The sequence below is a fragment of the Coturnix japonica genome, chromosome 5 (genome assembly GCF_054131305.1).
Source record: "Coturnix japonica strain WE chromosome 5, WE-NBRP24, whole genome shotgun sequence".
Taxonomy (NCBI): domain Eukaryota; kingdom Metazoa; phylum Chordata; class Aves; order Galliformes; family Phasianidae; genus Coturnix; species Coturnix japonica.
The window spans coordinates 10,594,000-10,613,652 of record NC_140667.1 but is presented as its reverse complement, the minus strand read 5'-3'; the positions used below and the strand labels follow the sequence as shown (position 1 = coordinate 10,613,652).

The 19,653-nt window shown below is 50.1% G+C and overlaps 1 protein-coding gene and 1 long non-coding RNA gene across 7 annotated transcripts in view; one reads left to right on the top strand and one right to left on the bottom strand.

Annotated features, from left to right (window-relative positions):
- SLC25A22 (solute carrier family 25 member 22) overlaps window positions 1-19,356 on the bottom strand; it is a 34,315-nt gene extending 14,959 nt beyond the window's left edge. The window contains exons 1-4 of one of the 6 annotated variants that reach the window (XM_015863774.3): window positions 19,238-19,356; window positions 6,738-6,853; window positions 3,281-3,406; window positions 349-404 (exon numbers count right to left, since the gene is read on the bottom strand). In XM_015863774.3, coding sequence (XP_015719260.1) covers window positions 349-404; window positions 3,281-3,406; window positions 6,738-6,757 — 202 coding nt within the window. In that variant the 5' untranslated portion in view covers window positions 6,758-6,853; window positions 19,238-19,356. Of the gene's footprint in view, window positions 1-348; window positions 405-499; window positions 639-3,280; window positions 3,407-6,737; window positions 6,854-7,845; window positions 8,081-9,275; window positions 9,295-10,185; window positions 10,398-15,312; window positions 15,471-19,237 lie in introns of those variants that run through there. The other 5 variants (XM_085548345.1, XM_015863775.3, XM_085548344.1 and 2 more) reach the window with 5 other exon arrangements.
- LOC146760667 (uncharacterized) lies at window positions 14,388-15,243 on the top strand. The gene is made up of 2 exons (XR_014946357.1): window positions 14,388-14,475; window positions 14,555-15,243. It is a non-coding gene; the product is annotated as an uncharacterized LOC146760667 (long non-coding RNA).
- Window positions 19,357-19,653: the final 297 nt, after the last annotated feature.

Below are 19,653 nucleotides of genomic sequence, written 5' to 3'. Positions count from 1 at the left end.
TAAGACACTTTGAGACCTTTGCAACTACCTCTCTGATGAAAGTTATGGTGCCCAAGGTGGGAAGTGCACACCTACTGCCCTGGGACAGCAGCTCCGTGTAAACTGCAAGTAAAGGTGACCTTTAACACCAGAATAGCTGTGGGGAGGAGTCAAGTCCCAGATGGTGGATTGCCAAGCAGACACCTGGCATGAAGCAGTTTACTTTCACACACAGCTGCAGCTGTCAACATCTGGGGGTATTGCTAAGGTATTGCCAGAGAATACAGGCTTCTCCTCCCACATATACACAGCAATGCTTGCAGAGCAAAGACATATAGAGTTGGAGAAGCCTGACTCAGCCCTTCTTACCTCTGTACATGCCAAAGTAGCCTTCCGAACGAATTGTTTTAATGAGGCAGTCAGACCTGCAAACAAAACAGAGAGAGATAAACCAAAATAGCTCAAAGGTGGGTGGGAGCAGAGGAAACAAAACTAATCTCTTGGAGTGGTTTTCATTTACAGTGTCAGCAAAACCCCGAGCAGGGAGGGGAACCACGTCAGCCACTGAATGTGCCATTGTTCCGCCTGAGTCCGAGTTCAGCCCCTAATTCACAGGGGCTTTGAAACCCCCGGCTCGCCCCACACACGCTGTCTGCTTTCTAGAAACACAAAAGGGAAAAATGTCACTGCAAGGACTGTTTATCCAGGGTCCCCTGTGGAGAATGCACATGCGATGCTCCGACAATCAGCTCCCTGTGCACATGCTTTTAAATCCAGCTCTGGAAAGGGAAGCAAGGAGGTGGGTCTAACCCGCCCAACGCTTGACTTATTCCATGAAATTTGACACAAAGCACACAAACACGAGGTGACCTGAGCACTCAGTCATCTGTGGCCTCCCACTCAGCTCCCAGCGCTGACTTTTAACACTCTGCCTCCCCCAGCAGCAGCAGCAGCACTCGGGCTCAGCCTGGGGAGGGAGCATTGGGTGCCACTGAGGTCAGGTCCTGAGGGAAAGCTGTCACCTCCTTTGTTTTCACTGCATTTCCTTTAGATCTAAAAGCTCTGCAGAGTGCCGGAATTGCTTGGAGCCCTTTAAACACAAGCAAGCACAGTCCAGGAAGCCTCAGCAGCACAAAACTCAGCTGCTGGCTGAAGGTTGCCCTGGAGTCTCTGGGAAGGGGCAGGTGCTCACTGTGACTGTACTGGAAGGGAGAAGTGTGCGTGCATGTGTACATCATTAAGGAGCAAAACACTCTTTAAAGTAGTTATAAGGGAAATGTAGCCGAAAGTGGGAATATATTTCTGAGAGACTAGGCAATATAAGAAGTCTGCTTCCTGCAGGCTCAGCAGACACCTCTGAAATCTGGTATCAAGTGGCACGCGGTATTTCCTGAAAAACAAGCCCCTACAGCTGGGGAGCATAGATAAGACCTCCCAATACCCACCTATCTTAAGGGTGCTGCTGAGGACATGCTACATGCTTGGGAACAGCATCCTCTCGGTGCCATCCCCTTGCTTGTCAAGGCAGTACAGTGGACAGCCTGATGTTATCTGGATGTGTTATCCTTGTTAGTTCCTTGTCCCTGCTGGCCTCTGGGCCCCCAGAAGACTCTTTTCCCCTCTTGTTCAAGCTCACTTTCCACATGTCCGAGCAATATCTTCCACATTACTCATTCATATTCAGGCTTTGTCTTGAAAGGAGTCAGCTCAGATACATGAGGTAAATCCACTGTATTCCTGAACAGTGTCTCATCCCACAGCTGACCGTGGTTACACAGCAGATCTGCAGTTGGCTGCTGGGGATTAAAAAATCTCTCTGTTCTGATACACTCCAGAGCCAAGGCACGCTGCCATGTGCTCCCAGGGTCGGTGCCTCCATCCTGCTCAATGCTGTGTGCTGAGGCTCTTCAGTTGCTGCTGCCTGCCACCAGCCAGCAACTCAGAGTGCGGGACACAAAAGGAATGAGAGGCAAGGAGAGACATGAGGCTGCATCCTGACAGCACAGGGAGCAGAGAGCACTGTAACTGTCAAGGGGAACACTGGTCTGGTGCTTGCTGCAAGGCAATGTCTACAACCAAGTTCACACATAATTACACATCAGCAGCTAGAGCAAGGAGGCACAGAGACTGAAACACTCAACACAGAGTGCTTCCTTCCTAATCCCATTCTGCTCCAAATTCACCTGGGCAGGGGTGGGAAGAATAATAACCAGTGTGGAAGAGCAGGAAGCAGGCAGCACAGCTCCTGAACAAAGCATCAGGAGGACAGGACACACACAGTGCCTTCAGTGCCAGCCCTCTTTTCTGACTCGATGTATGGGAAATCAATAATCACAGCCTGAACCTCTGATTAATCAGCTGAGGCAAGTGTCAGATCAGCTGTAGGAGCACAAGTGAGAGTAATTTAGCTGTGCTTCCAGTTGGGGTGGAGCTTGAGTCCATCTCCTCTAGACCTCATTTAAGGGCTGACCACCACTAAGGCAACATCTCTTGGAGATTGTTCCCTGGTGGAGATTGCCTCAGCATTTCCCAGTGAAGACATCCATATTGGTGAGTTTTTCCTGTAAGTAACCTTTTGAATATCTGTCACCATCTTTTTTACCATCTCTGTATCTTTCTACCTTATACTCAGTGATAGGGAAAATATTTTAAAAACTAAGGCTTGTCTCTGTGCCATAAGAGAAATCATCTCATGCGAAGTACAGCTCACTTTCCCACAGCAGACACAAAGCAGAGGTGGGTTGGGTACGTTTGTGCCTTCCTTTCCTAAAGCCTGCAGTACAATTTTTTGGATAAAGGACTGATGGAAAACTACAGCATGTGTCAACCTGTGATGTTTCAGAAGGGCTGCACTGCAGCATTCAAGAGCAGGAATAGATGATTGTGCCCTTTTTAAAGCACACAGCAAAGGAAGGGACTGTTAATTCCAACGTGACAGTGAGGGAAATGGAAGAGCTGGAGATTTTCCCAAGCACTGGGTTGGGGCCTAGCAGAGAAACAAACCAGGCTCTCTATACTGAGCCCTCCCTGCCCTTTTGACCAGTGCTGATGAGCACAGCACACACTGCTCCCAAGAAAGGGACACAAACAGATGCGCCCTCAGCAGATCTCACCTGCTTGGCTCAGCAGCCAGAACAGACACTTTGCTTGTTTTAGCACAGCTTGCTTTGAGATTGTCCCCTGGCTTTGTTGGGGACAATCCAGTTCCTAGAAATGCTGAGCTCACCTGAAAGAGGTAACGATGTGGAAGGATGCCCCCCTGAAAGCCCAGCAGCAAGCTGCCCATGCACACAGTACTCACATGCTGGTGTACATCCGCTGGCCATTCTGCTGGTTCTGCAGGCGAGTTTTTGCCAAGTCAATGGGAAATACACAGGTGACTCCAATCAGCCCAGCTATCCCTCCATTGATCAGCTTGGCAGGTAAACTGTAAGAAGACAAGAAGCAAATGCCTTAGTCCTGGGGTAACTCTGGAAGAGGAAAAGAGGAAAGAACATGCTCGTCAGTGCAACGAGGTAAGTAGCATGTCGCAGTGTGATGAGGCTGTTTACCCTGAGCATGCAGAGAGCTCTGCCACAAGGCAAAGTTCAGCCCATGCTGTACCTATGGTTAGGAGGGAAAGGCAGCACACAGCACTAGGACAAACCGCTGCTGGCAAGGACCTGCTTAGCACTGTGCTCTCCATGCAGACAGACTTCGGTCAGGGCCGGCTGGCATTCAAGGCAGCAGGTTTGCTGGCAAGTGGTTCCCAGTGCTGTAATCAGATACACACCCAATGAGAGGCTTGTGGCATGTCACCTGCTCCTGTTACGTGGGACAGAGCATGGCAGAAGCACAGCCAGCTACAGATCCACAAAGCCATTTCCAGACCCACTGCTGGGGGGTGAAGACACGTGAGCCCAGCAGAACACTGGCAGCCACGTGGCTCAGTGGGCCGGCAGAGCAACACGCGGCACAGAGACGTGAGCTCGTACTCCTCAGTGACACCAAAACCTGTCGGCTGAGCGTGCTTCAAAACTGTGGGGCTTTTTCCACTCACCCTTCTGTTCCCAGAGGGAATTCCTGGAATCTGGAAGCAGCACTGATTGAACACCAGAGCAGCTAAACATGAGTTCCCAGCAAATTCAATTACTTAAAATGCCCAGCACTTACATGCTCGATAAACCACTACACACTGAGACAAAGGAAGCCTGTTGGAGTCAGCTTTCTCCAATAAAGCATGGGACACGGCTCCTGAACACAGGATGTGTTAGATATTAAAGTGATGACAGTCAGCAGCCGTGCATGAGCATACAGCTGAGCCAGACTGCAAGACCTTGGGGCTCTGCTGTCTCAGGGATCCTATCATTACAGTCAGAGAAGGGAATAGCAGTGCCTGCAAACCCCTTCGCTCATGTCTCAGGACAAAGTGAAATTTCAGATGGTAAGTACGCTTCATGGTGCACTCCTCACTTAACCCACTGTTACACTGAATGCTGAGGGTAGAGCAAAGGGTGTGTCAAGGTGGAGGTTCCACTGTATTTCAATGCTGGACCGCACTAGGCTCCCCACATTCAGCTCTGAAGTCACTGCTGGCAGCCTGCAAATGCCAGCCATGCCTTGTGCAGCCTCAGCTCTGTCACCACATCTCTAAGTGTCTCTGAGACACCCAGGGCAGGCAGACACTTGCTTCTCACAAGCTGTTCCAACAGTGAAATCACCTCAGGGTTTACATTAGGTGGGGGCGAGGCACAGGCACATGGCAAGCATCTTGCCCATGAATCACCATTTTCAGCACAGACCCCAAGGAACAGCCTGATGAGCCTGGGCAAGCCAAAAACTTGGAGCAGTGTGGGCTGCAGAGGACCTCTCGTCTTATCTGCAGGTAAGAAATCCTTGCTCAACAATCCCATTGCATCTGAACCCAGGTATTCAGGGATCCCTGGGCACTGCAGAAGGAAACTAGCACAGACAGTGCAGTGGTATCTGGTGAAACATTCAGATAAAGTTACATGTGTACAATAGCAGAAATGCAGTGCCCTTGATGTCACCTTGCAGCAGACTGCTGCTGTGGATTTTAGTGTTTTGGTATCAGTCTCATTTTGTTAAGGGTTGACAGACCTGTTTCACAAGGAAAGAGGTGTATAGTGTATCCTTCAAACTTCAACAGATCTCCTTGCTTGGCTAGTGACCACTGCATTTTCATGGTTGCAGAGATGGGAAGAATGACCTATGTTGGATATAGTGAAGGAATCGGGGCACAGGGAGGAACCTGAAAGCAAGGAACAGATGGAGCTGGGCACTGCACCTGAAGCAAAAGCTTTTCCTTTATGATTAAGCCACCCCATGTCTTAGCTTGGTACTTTCTGCTCTCTCACAGGATGAGAACGCACTGTGCTCTCTCCTGTTTTGCACAGCACCTGCCTCTCCCTGCCCACAGTACAGTGCTTAGTGAAATGGGGCCAATACAGACTGGCATACAAATAAAGCCACTTGCTTAGTTTTACACTAGAATGGGTAGAAAGACATCCCAGTTCTACTAACATTCTTTCCTGGTCCTTTTAGCAGCTCCTGTTCACACTGCCAAGAGGGCTTAGGAAGAGGTCTCAGGAAAACATCTTCCCTTTCTTGAATGCCAGGCTTCAAAGGGCCACAGATATCTGCTCCCTACACTCTGCTAAGACAACCGGGGACACACACCCACCAGGCTTCACAAAGGTGAATCTCAGCATGCCTTTTATTAATGTAAGAGAAGAATGCCAAGTGCTCTCCAAATTGGGTAACTGACGACAGGCCAATCTGGGCACATAGACACTCTGCAATGCTGTCTTGTTATCAATACAGCTCAGGACTCTTTCACTTGCAGAAAGAAGGAGGGCAGGAAGATATCATGATCATGGCAAATGCTCAGGGGAAGCCCTCACTCCTGTAACATTCAGACATTGCCAAGTCCTGGTCTATGTTTCATTCACCCACTGATCCAGGCTAATTGCTTACCTCCTGTCTTGAGCTGGCAACCTGGAAAGGCAAATGTCAGAAAAGGGCCATGCAAATAAACAAAAACAGGAATCCCACAGGACTTACAAGTCATTCATTTCAGGCAACATTACAAGCAGCAAAAAGTTAAACCTAGATGTAGCCCTGGACAGATCCATTTGGCATAGATCTTAGGAAGCCAAGAGGACAATGGTGTCTTCTGTGAAAACACATCCCAAGCCATTTCCAGAGAGGACTCAAATTAGCCCCTGCATAAGCCAGGGCCAGCACTCTTCTGTTCCCACTGTGCACTTAAGAGTTACGAATTATTCTTGGCACTTCATGTTCCTGCAATCACTCAAGCATTGAAGAGCGATAGAAAAAGGGCACAATTTTGCATCTACATAGACTTTGTAATTACAAGCAGCGGACTCCTGGTTGGCCAAGGAGCTGACTTTGTTCCCTTGAAGCTATCAAGCTGAAGTCAGCAGGTCAAGGTGACCTTTGAAAGAGGAAGCAAAAAGCAATGGGCTCATGTAGGGTCAACAGCAGAGGACAGACAGAAGTGAGAGGAAAAATAACAAATCAGAGACTGCGAGAACATGACAAAGACACAAAATGAGAAAAGGCTTAATAAAATAGGTAAGACAGGAGCAGCAAAAGAATCAAAGCTGTTTATGGCCAGAAGAGATGATCAGGTGATTTTCTCCAACCCGCTATAGCACAGAAGGGATTGAGTTGGAAAGACTTAAGAGAAAAATTCAAAGCACAACTTAATGAATTTATTTTTTTTTTAAAGTTACCTGATCTGTTTATCAGCCATTTAATTCCAACTTGATCTTGTTAAGGAATGGATTTGATCCTTCAGATAGCTCCTTAACTACTTCTTCAGTCACTCCTTTTCCAGTTTAGCTTCTTCCTGGGAAAGGATAGAAAGACACCAAGGAGATAAAGTTGAGAATTGGACACTTACACTCTTGCTGGGCAGGCTGCAGGGTGAGACAGGCAGGGGAAGAAGTTACTTAAGAGAGCACCCGGTCTCCTTTGATAGAGGAGATTGAGCTGCTGACTGAGCTCCCGAGGGAGCCTTATAAATAAAGGTCTGCGTATATACAAATATAGATGCACAAATGGAAGGAAGATCTGCCAGAGCTGTCATGCTCCAGTAGCACGTGAACAACCTTGGGTACCGCTGTTCTGGATGCCAGTGCACAAGCTCTGCCAGGCACCCAGGACAGCGGTACACAGCACTGCCCTCCTAAACCACTATCAGCATCTCCAGATCCAGCCCCCTACAGGTCTGCACTCCAAGACAAACAAATGTCATTGCAAGATGCCATGCATCTCAGCATTGCTCAGCCACTCTTCTCCCTTTCCCCTTCCAGATGCTACCCGGGTGGTGAGACCAAAGCAGAGGCAATTTCCTTCTCCTCTGCATCAGGAATGGAAATTTACCCCTTGATTGTAAATATGATTTCTAAGCTTCATAGAATTTCACTTTCAACACAGCTCACATCCAAAAGAGTAGTTCATTTTGGCTTTGTTTAATCTATTTCCCTATCGATTTATCCAGAACAAGACCAAAATATAAAAACAAAGCAGAGAGGCCAGCTACTGCTGACAGCCTGTTATCCCAGGATGGACAAGCCCTGTACCAGGAAAGCTCTCATGATAATATATACACCCTCAACAGGATATTTGTGTTCCTTGAAGCAGCAGCTCTGACAAAACACACACACTGTGTGGTCCTAATGCCCCATTTCAAGCTCAGGCACACTTCCTGTGTTGCCCTTGCTGCAGGTTAGCCCCCTGCTGCACTGCTCCCCAGGAGTCCATGGTGCAAAGGGCACCCCATGAGCAGACAGCAAGGCTGCTAATACATACCCCTGTGAGATTGACTGAGCTTCTTACCTGCTGTCTAATCCCTTCTTTCTGTGCAACCTCTTGGTGTCAGCCCTCTGTCTGCAAAGCAACTGCAAAGCTTCTGCCTCCCGTCCCACCAGCAGGGCTCCTGCTGGGGTAAAAGCAACCCTCCTGGTTTCAGAACAGGGTGAAGGTACTGCAATCCCTGGTGAACAGAGATCCACGCAGGCTGTACAGCCACCGAACGCCTCTACTGCATCCTCTGCCCTAACAAAAGCTACTCAACCAGCAGATGTGATCATTTAGCACTTGATAACTGTTTGTACAGCACCTGGCACAGCAGAGGCCCCAGTGCTCATAGCCAGGGGATTTTAATGCATTACGGGATTTTAATGCACTGAGGTGGAAAGCTTGTTTGAGCTCTGTTTGTTTAAACAAAGCTCCAGCAAACGGCCATTTGCAAAACAAGCCCAGTATCACTGCAAAATCTACCTGAGCACTCCAGAATTCCCTGAGGCCTTTAAAAGGGGATGTGGGATGAAGCCCCCAGTGCCCCATTGAAGACTGTGGGGAGAAGCAGAGCCCAGTTCCATGGCAGGAAAACAACTGTCGCAGTTAGAAGCTGGAAAGAGAATGCTCAAAATCTTACAGAGTACTTTTAAAAGAAATCTAAAACAACATTAGTACGTTGTATACATTAGTAGTGGAGATCTAAGCTTTACCACTCCTGGAACGCAATGTTCTTTGGAACCAAATAATACAAACCAAAGCAGTGAAGCAAAGCTTCTCCAGCCAAGCAAGTGAGTGGCTCCAGGGTCAGAGAGCAGGGGTTGTACCGACCACTGCCCTTACGGCAGGGCAGGGGAAGCCAGCAGCACCCCAAATTTGCTCTCATCTTGGAAGGTCTCAGCTCAGCTCAATATCATGGCTGAGAGGACAATAGCACCTCCAGGTCTGGGAACCTCCAAAGCATGAATAACATGGGAAACTGGTGGCAACAGGGACAGAGCCATGAGAGAGAGACTTCAAGTGGAAGGGGGTTCCTAAATTGCACATGCCGTAATTAAGAGAGTGAGAGCTGCACAGGCAATGAATTATGCAGTGTTAATTCCTTCTTAGAGTGCTGTTAACACAGCTAGGCATGGATTAATGCCCCATTACTCGCACACCAGGACATCCCTTCTGTATTTATTAAAATGATAGAGCAAATTAGTTTTAGAGTGACATGCACACTGCAGCACAAGGAGGCACCTCTGTGCTCAGCAGAGAAGCACCACAGCCCACTTTGCCCCACATAGGCAGCCCAGGAGCCTCCCCTCTCCCAGCTTCCAAAAACCATATCCAGAGAGTGATGGAGCAGCCAAGTTAGGGGTGGATCTCCACAAACTTAGCTTGGTATGCATCTGATCCTCATAGCTTCTGGCCCTGGAAAAATGATACCATTTTCCTCCCTTCTTTGCTACATACCCCACACTTACCTGTAAGCTTTCCTGTAAGGTTTTCTCCAGGATAGCTAACTCTGAACACCTCAGACCTGCTGTACAGGGATGGACTTCTAACCTTTGCTTCTCTCCTTATCATCCAAGGGAAAAGTGCTTACTCTGGAGAACTCTGCATAATTATATAGTAATTGCAGGAATCCCAGGGCAACCTCAGGCACAAAGGGATGCCTGCAGCCCCATAGTGTGTACTGTGTGCTGCAGCAAAGCGAGGCAGTGGGGCAGCATGTTAGGCTCCCTGCTTTATCACAAACCAGTGATGTGTGACCCAGGGGATCTTACCACTCTACACTCTCCATCCTGCCCTGTTTTTCCTCTGCCAGGCTGAGAAGTGCTGATTTATCTGAGTACACACAGCCGCTGCCTTGACAGAAGACCTTTAGCCAACATTGCTGGCACTGTTGCCATAGGAAGAAACCCTGTCCTCTCCCCATGCCACACGTGTTCCCACCCCCACTTTCATGCCAGCACTAACATTTGTGCAGGATGGTCAGGCAGGGATGACAGAACTCAAGGCCAGCACATGCTGGAGCTGTCACTGAAAGCAAACATTCAGACTGCAACCTTGACTTGAAAACAAACAGCAGAAGGGGAAAGCAGGACTCCCTTCCACATATTTCCATTTGTCTTGAGAGTAGAAAACAGTGCTCCAGCCAGAAACCAAGAAACAGACTCTGCGGGTAAGAGAAAGTTGTGCCAGCACCCACCATTTAGAGGATACAGAAATGCTACTGACCACCATCAAGGATCAGGAAGTGTCCCCACTGCCTCGTGAGCCACCCATACTCCTCTGGCAGCACAGAGGAACAGAGCATCCCCTTAGTCTCACAGTGCCAGCAGGCAAGCAAAAGCCCCAGCACTGCAGCTGCACACTGACACACTCACGCACCTTGCAGCCAGGAGGGAGCCCACAGCCAGCCTTGTGCGTCCACACTGAGCCTTGGAAGCAGCCTGGAGCAAGACCCTGCAGCTCAGGTGAAATCAGGCCAAAGACCTTGTGGGGAGGTGCCAGGCTGCCTGCCTGCCTCATTGGCCCCAGAAGTCCCCTGAGGACAGGCCTGGTGACATGGTGCCTGATGCATCGCAAGGTGGTAGGGACACTCACTCCTCTACCACAGCACGAAGCTCCACCACCCATCAGAGCACATTCCACCAGGCAGCAGGGCCTGAAGAGAGCAGCAAAGCATTCACACAGTGCCAGGACATCTGCATTCAAGTCAGACAGACCTGAGGAGCAGGCCTGAGCCAACCTGGAACAAAAGCCAGATACGCCCTTTAGCTTTGCATGCCTTGGGAAACCGCCCCAGATCGAGAGACTGAAAGCTGACACTCAGCTTAGAGCAGGGCTCACTGCGATGCAGGGCTGAGCTGCAGCACTGCAGTACACCAAGAGGTTCTAGCACTGAGCTGGGACTCAGTATCGTAGAAGTTGTGCAAACCCTTAGACAAGGACAGTCCCTGTCCTGGAGGCTTTGAGGCTGATGGGATGAACAAGGACACACGAGGAGCAGTGACTCAGCCAGTGCTCACACAGCAAGTCCTGCTGTCCAAGGTATTGGAGCTGCCAAGCTGATGGAATGGCAGGGCAGGCTTCAGCAGGGCAAATGAGCTGGCAGCTATCTCACTGAGAACAGCAGGAGGGCAAGACATTGAAACATGCTTATAAGGAAGTAACTAAGGCAAACATGGTGATACCTCTCCATGTCTTCTACAGAAACATGGACAAAGCAGCACAGGAACCAGAGGGCCAAAACCTATTTCCACGCATCTCATACTCGAACATCTTCAGTGCCATGGTGATACAAAGCAACACAACAGCAGCAGCAGCAGCAATCCAGGCCTGGCATCTTGCTCTAAAGCAGTGGTAGACCCAGGCTGTGCTCTGCAGAGACCTGCATATCCACTCACAGATTCACAGGGATCTGTAAGAAGTAACAGGAGAACAACTAACTCCTATGCAAACACAGTGACCGATCTGTGTGGAAGCTCCTTGAGAGAATGATTGTTGAAATGAAGTTTACCATGGCCCATGTTTCTTTGCAGCTGGAAGCATAAGCTAACTGACAGATGCGAAAGCAGCCCAGACATGACCATGCTGGCATTCAAGTAAGTTCACAGCTCGGACACTGTGGATGACACAAGTGTCTGCTTATTGCCAGCAATCCTCCTTCCAAACGCTGCTGACAAATCATGTAGTCACACACTGAACTGGTGTGACTCAATTTTAAAACCATCTTCACTCTGGATCAGTTCTCTAGGCCCATTTTTATGGAATTAGAGCTCCAGAGAGATGCAGCATTAGCTGGAGAAAGAGGAGAAATTAGCTGAAAAATCAGAGTGCAGAAGATTGGAGACACGGATGGGAAAACAAGCAAGAATTTGTATAAAATCTGTCTTTTTCTCCACTCTGCAGTGGCCTTGTCCTAAAGAAAAGGCAGAACGAAAGCCTGACAGTGACAGACAGACCAATCCTTTGATCTGGAAGGACTCACTGCTAGCTGGGAAATGAAATGGTGTGAAACCCTCACTCGGGTGCTCTGCCAAAGGTTTGAAAGAGTAGAAAAAAGGTTTCTCCCATCCCTCCCCCCTCTACTTTAAAATAATCACCATATGCAAAGCAGTAGCTAAAAGCTACCAAGGAGCCCTAGGGAAAATGAGGGTTGGAACCATGCTTGTTCGATAGGAACAAGGCGCACAGTGCTGAGCTGAGGTCCTTGAGTGTGAAAGAGCTCATTCATTTTCCATCAGCAACAAAGCCAGGGTCTTGGCTCGCAGCACATTGCTCTCCTCTGAAGAACTAGGGCTTCAGCAGCCCTGCTGGGAAGAACAAGCATCATTTCCGGCCAAATCACGGCACCTAAACATCCACAGAGCTGTTCCTGTCTGATGCCTTGAAGTGAGTCCTCCTGGGATGGCGCCAGCTCGCTGTGGGCAGACCGAAGGTTTTTCCTTTACAGGAGGGAAAACAGACAAATTCTTATTCTTTGGACAAAGAAAAAGAAAACTAAAACACAAATCCAAGTTTAAGTTTCCTCTGTGCTGTGCAGGCATTGAACAGGGTGCATACCAGAAGCAGGGAGCTTTACTGCAAGTACACACACACTTCTGCTCAACTTTGTGGGGTCTCCTTACCCACCTGGCTGCCCTCTTCAGGATCTTTATTGATCACCTGGATGAGGGCATTGAGTGCACCCTCAGTAAGTTTGCAAATGACACCATTATTGCTTTCTATAACTTCCTGAAGGGAGGTTGTAGTGAGCTGGGGGTCGGCCTCTTCTCTCGCGTAATCGTTGATAGAACTAGAGGGAATGGTTTCAAGCTGCACCAGGGCAGATTCAGGCTGGACATTAGGAAATATTACTTCTCGAAAAGGGTAGCCAGGCACTGGAATGCACTGCCCAGGGAGGTGGTGGAGGCGCAGACCATGGGGGTGTTCAAGCAACGTTTGGATGTTGTGTTGAGGGATAGGATTTAGCTGGGAAGTGTTGGTGATGGTTGGACTGGATGATCATCTAGGTCTTTCCCAACCTTGATAATTCTGTGATTCTGTGATTCTATTGGTGCTTCCTGACATACAGCATAGGAAATAGCGCTGGCTGTTTAGCAAACCTGCACCAGAAGCTTCCCTCCAACTACCGTGCCTGCTGTTAATTCCCTTCACAGCTCTGCTCATTAATAAAAATACAATTCAATAAAAGAGAACCGCACACACAAGCACCTTGCCCAGATTCCCTCAATGCTGCCTGATCCTGAGTCACCGCCAGCGATTAACTGTTGCCATTCAGTGAGGAGGACACGGTTATTAAATTAATAAGGGCTGCTTAACCTGGCTACAAAAATACATGAGTTCTTTGTGCCTTAGTGAGCTAATAAGGCATGTGCTAATTACATTAATTCAAACAAGCCCAGTGTGCCCTGAGGGCAAAGGGAGAGAAGGGTGCAGCAAACTCAGGCTCTTTCATAATAGCTGTGCAAGAGGGGAAGGTACTTGCCTTGACAAGGCTTTAGGAGGAGCAGCATCCAAGCACTGCAGCTCCTATCCCACGTGGCTAGTACGCAAAAAACCCTGGGTGCAAAGACAGAAACAGGATCCTCTTTCCAAAGGGACACCTGGCTTGGCTCTCCCTACCTCCTTCATTGCAGTGCTGAGCACACTGTGAGCTGTGGGCTGCCACCCACTGCTCTGGGGCAGCCAGTTGTGGCAGGAAGAGAAGCTGGGTTAGGTTCAGAAAGGCTCCTGCCCCCCAGTCCAGGGGAACCAGACCCTCACCCCTGCCATCACCAGAGAGGAGCCTTCCTCAGCACTCAGTGTCTGCCTGCCAGCAAGCCAGGCTGGGAGAGGAAGAGGAAGGGCAGAGGAAGTCGATTGCATTTCTGTGCATCTCTAAGGACACGTGCTCACTGAGTCCTTTGCAACATGTGCTTGTACTCCCGTGGACACTAGGGGACTCTGATGGAACAAAAAGTGTTTCTGTTCTCACTTCCTCCCATACCACGTGCACCAGGCAGCACAAAGCGCTGGCCCAGAAGGGCATGTGAATCCCAGTGTTTTATAGACATGATGCTTGTTGCTTTTCCCAAAACCAGCATCCCCCATTAGGCACAAGAAGAGATGCGAGGCTGCAGCGTGGTGCAGTTCATCCTGTACAAAGAGGGACTAGTTCTGGCTTCATGCAGTCCTGACCCTGGGCTGGCAGAGAAGACACAAATATTTTCACAAAGGAAACCATAATGAGGATTTTTATCCCATGGAAAGTGCATCACTTTCAAGCCACGTCATTCCCATTCCCAGCAGAGGCTGTGGTTACTCAGTGACTAGCTCTGCATAAATGCAGGCCACTGCCAACAAGGAGGCAGCTCCTCCTTCCCCAGCAAAGACTAGGCTTCAAGCTCAGCCTGGCCTATTGCAGGTGCCTTCTGTACAAAAGATCAGGTATGGAGATGTATGGGAAATTGGTAATCACAGTTTGAACCTCTGATTAATCAGCCGAGACAAGTGTCAGGTCAGCTGTGGGAGCACAGGTGAGAGTAATTGAGCTGTGTTCCCAGAAGGAGTGGAGCTTGACTCCACCTCCTCTAGACCTCATTTAAGGGCTGACAACAACTAAGGCAGCATCTCTTGGAGACTGTTCTCTGGTGGTGATTGCCTCAGTGTTTCCCAGTGAAGGCATCCATATTGGTGAGTTTTTTCCTATAAATAACCTTTTGAATATCTGTTACTGTCTTTTTTACTATCTTTGTATCATTCCATCTTACAGGAGAGTCCACAGAATATCCTTCCAGCATCCCAAATGCTTTGCTACAGCAGGTAGAGATTTTTCTGAAGAAGGTATATCATCCCCTCCCACTGTTGAAGACAGAATGTGACTAATACTCCCAATGCACTGATAGTGCCAGCTAAATGTCATATTAAGCAACACTCCTTGCCTCCTAGCCACAGGAACAGTGCTACAAGGTAGCTCTCAGAGGACACTGCTGCTGCCATCTCTTTGCTGTACCGGTACATGAACGTACCTGCTTTGTTCCTGCATCACAAAGCACATTTTTCTCCTCCCATCTGCTGCTTGCTTATGCCAAAGCTCTTCAGAACATGGCAAAATGGTTCCTTACTAACCACACGTCAGCAGCCCCACATGGGTCACGTTGCTCCTTAAAGAGGTTAGCAGCTCTGCAGGGGAAACTTAGACGTGCTCCGTGACAAGCAGGGAATTGCCAAGGGGACTGTGACCGCTGCCTGGCAGCTCTGGAGGCTGCAGCGTGATCCATCCGTCAGCTCCCTCCTCACCCAGAGAGCTGTGAATCAGCAGAGCCTTCAGCAGACTGCATGCAGGCAGGAGCTCCCAGCAGGGGGAAAATGCATTTAGGAGGCTACAGGCAAAGAAGAACACACTCAGTCCTGCTCATCGGTATGGAACAGAAGGAGACGGGTAACATGAAAAAGGAAAACAAGGAAGAGGAAGAAAAAAAGAAATAAGATGAAACTTGGCAAGTTGTTCTCTAGATACTAACTCCTTACCTGGCTGCTCTACGTGCACAGTGCAGTTCTGCCAGATGTATATTCATGTATAACAGGCACACCTGGCATCCTCAGTGAAGGGATTCATCTTGCATTGTTTAGGAATGAGACTTGTTCTCAGAGTGTCCAAAAAACCCACCCCAAGGTGCATGATACACACAGCATTGCCCTGCTCCAACCACCAGCCAATACCACCTCGCTGAAGAACACGTGGCAGGAGCTGGCAAGAATATCAGACATTCCAAACTGGTCTGCCAGAGAGATGAGCAATGGGCATGCTTCTCTGAGAGCCTACTGATGGTTCTGCAATGCAAGAAGCAGAAACACTGCTCCACTCCAGTCCTGGGACAGAGGCTTCTTCTACTGGGCTTCAATTCACAACCTCGAGTGGAAGCAGCTGGGGCTGCCACCATGGGAAACTGCCCATCCCCTGTGTCCCACGCTCACCAGGCAGGCAGCACACATCAGCAGCGTTGAGTCTACCCCAGCAGCACACAGGTACTCCCCAGCATGGAGGGGCTGCAAATGGGGCTGGCATGCAGCACAGAGCCCATCACACTTGGACACATGCCCACGTGGAGCTCAGCAGCAGCCTGGCATCTCTTCCCACCCCTTCTATAGCCAAACCCAGACCATCTGTTGAAGTATTTCTGCAGACCGTTTCTCTCTTGGGAAGGGCTGGGGGCTGAGTTTAGTTATTTATACAGTGTCTGGCATTTCTGCAGCGTTCCTTACTTCTGTGTCCAAGTAATCTCTTCTGGTGGTACTGGAGAATCAGGGTGGGATATCACTGGATTTTCATTTTTAGAGAGAAGTGTTATCAAAAAGACAACAGCTGCCCACGCCGTGCACACATTTAGCTGCTGCAAAAGCAAGCGGGACACAGTTCAGGGCAAGAGGGTCAGGCGAACACAGCGTGTTTTACGTCCTTTAGAAGAATTACCACCCTTGCAAGATAGCCTTCATAAACAACAGCTGTTCTCCAGGGATGAGATGAATCAACAAGTGTTCGTGTTGCCTCACAGCACAGAGAAGAGCTCAGCTTACCCTGAATGTGGATAAGGAAGCTGTCCCCGTTCTTAGGAAGAATGGCAACAAAGGCAACAGGAAAACAAAGCCCCCAGAAGAAACCATTTATTAAGTCACATTGTATCTTCTGCAACTGGCTACCACTGCAGCAGTACACGAGTGGCAGGATCGTGGAAGTGCTGCTTCCTGGTAGACTGCAGGGTCAGAGACAAACTTTGTTCTACTTATCCGCAGTCACGCTCTAAGCCTGAGTCTGTGGCAAGGGAGAAAACAGAACCCAAATTCACGGTTAGCGCTGAAATATCTCAAAACACACTTCCCTCTTTTTACTGCATAAATCTCTAGCTGCCATAATTCAAGGAGCGCTGAATATGGCACCAAACCAGCTCCCAGTTTGCATGTGGCTTAGGACAAGTTGTTTCCACTCCACCCTGCCTATCAGGCAGCATGGATCTGCTCCATCTGCTCTGCCAAAGTGTGCAAGCAGCACATCCACAGGTATGAGTAAAGAACCAGGCAGTGCAGAGACAAGAACCTATATTCTTCTCCTCCTGTCCCTTCTCATCTGATTCCTCCAAGACAGAGCAGGAAACAAGGCAAAGCTGTGGATGAACTTGGGCACTGCAAATAAGCCTACCTGGCAAAAGAAGGAAAACAAAGACAGCAGCACAATGGCTTCACCAAAATGGCCTTGCCAAAGGGGTCGTGGCCAAGAGCATGGGCTGCAGACTGCTCTCATGTGTGCTGTAAGAGCAGGAAGGCTACGCATCTCAGTGACGAAATAGAGCACTGAGGAATTTGAGCCCTGTATACATGATATGCACGTGGGAGATCTGCCCGTACTACTTGCAGCACTTAGAACCCAGCCCTGAAGCAGTCGAGCACTTAATTTGAAGACGGCCATTAATCATATCTCTGCTTCCAGGGCTGAGTAGCTGCAGCATGGCCAAGAGGAGCTGCTGGTAACCTGGGTGCACTGCCTCACTTCAGCACAGGCTTCTCAGAGCCCTCAGTGTCAGGATGACTCTCCCAGTACACCACACACTGCATCGGTGAAAGGAGGGACCCAAAGAGGTGAGAAAGCAGCACTCCACCATACCTGGACACTCCTTACTGAGACACAGGAGCAGTTCATCAGTCACTCCAGCACATCAGGATACAATAAACTGTTTTCCCAGCACTACACAGTCATCATGCACTCTGATCAGGCTTTATCCCTCATGGAAAAGCTTTTCTTAAGGGATCTGTAAAATTGGTCCTCTAACCAAGGATGCCAGGTCAGGTAGGTATTTCCCCCATCTCATACACTAACCTGAGTGCGGCTGGAGAAGGAGAACAAATGACCCTAGCAAGCTGCCAGTGACTCCTACCTCTGTGTAACTCAATATTGCACGCTATCCCTTCTTAAAGTGGCAGTGGGACAATCTTCTAGGGCTCTGGCTTCTTACTAAGGCATTAGCAAGGTTGCCAGGTGTCAAACAAGGCCATGAATGTTCCCTCACAGCAGGGTCGTGCTCCAAGTTATGATCCAACCATGCTCCATGTCCCAGCACAGCCATCCATCCCTGCCCAGAGTGCTGACCTCAGAACACAGCACATCTCCTTGTGACCAACATGCTGTAAATAAACAAGCCCAGGGGCTCAGCACCAAAGAATCACAAAATCATTAAGGTTGGAAAAGACCACTAGGATCATCTAGTCCAACCACCAACCCATCATCACCCCCAACAGTCTCCACGTTTCCTAAACACCTCCAGGGATGGTGACTTCATGGTCAGCCTGTGCCAATGCATCGCTGCTCTTTCAGAGATGTTTCCTAATAGCCAACCTGAACCTCACCTGGTGCAACTTGGGGCCATTCCCTCTCATTCTATCACTGTTACCTGAGAGAAAAGGCCAAGACCCACCTCTCTGCAACCTTCTTTCAGGTCACTGTAGAAAGGAAAAGCAAAACAGCCTACGACCGAGAGCACAACTTCCAGCCAACCCCACACGATGCTCTGTTATCAGCCCAGCACCACTCTGGTTTGATTGCCTTTTGCTTGCCACTGCCAAGAAGAGCACTTAGGAGGCGTAAACCAGAAGCATGCAGTGGATCAGAATCACTGCAGCTTCCATCCCTGGCAGTCACAGTGTGACAGGTCAGATCCTCGTGGCAAAGCCAGCCTAGAGGTGTCAGCAAGCAGCTCAGCCTTTGCCAGAGAGTTCAAAGAAACTGAGATTTTAGGCCAAACGTAGAGCTGGCATCCTGCTCTGATGCTTGTCGGACTGACAGCGTGGCAGGGCGCAGGAAACACATGTCGAACCCCCTGCAGCAGAGAGGCCTGGGGCACTGGAAAATCCAATTCCCACGAGCCGAGCAGATCCGCAGGGTGCAGAGGATGAGAGGATGCTGGGGGTTTCCCTTTCCAGGGGTGACCTTGAGGAAACCCCAGAAACTATCCACACTTCCACGCTCCCATCCGCGGCAATAACCTTGACCTACCTCCAAGAGCCGGCTTAGGAAGGAGCTCAGCGTGGAACGGAGGCCGACCCGCCCGTCCCAGCTACGGCGCAGCGAGCAGCACGGAACGGCCCCATAGAGCAGCACGGAACGGCTCCATAGAGCAGCAACGGCTTCCATAGAGCAGCACGGAACGGCCCCATAGAGCAGCACGGAACGGCCCCATAGAGCAGCAACGGCTTCCATAGAGCAGCACGGAACGGCTCCATAGAGCAGCAGCGGCTCCATAGTGCAGCACGGAACGGCTCCATAGAGCAGCGGCCGCCCCGCCGCACACGTGTCCCCGCGATGGGGAGGCGCGGGGCGATCCTCAGCCATGGGCCCGCTGCAGGAGATCGGCGGACACCCTGCGGGCTGGGCGGTGGTGATCATCGAACTGGGGCTCGCACTTACCGGGCTGGCAGCGGCGGGCTCCCGCCGGGGCCCGAAGCCGGTGTGAAGCGGGGTACGGAGCTCCCCTCCCTCCGGCTCGGCTCGGTGCTGCTCGGAGCGGCTCGGCTCGGCTCAGCTCTGCCCTCTGTGGCCGCGCTCAGCGCAGGAAGAGCGGGGCGGACTCCCCGCCCGTCACCGCTGGGCCCTCCCCGCCCGCAGCCGCCACCGCGTCGCCACGGCAACGATGAGCGAGGCCGGGGCCTGCACTGCGAGGCCCTGGGGAGAGGCGCTCCGGGGGCTCAGATCTGCGGCCAAACACGGCTGCCATCCCCTCCTCCTTCTTCATTAAATTCCATGCAGGTTTTAACAAAAAAGCGGCAGTAACGACCAACCTGAACACAGAAAGCTGTGCATGGAGGTGCTGTGCGAGCCCGTGA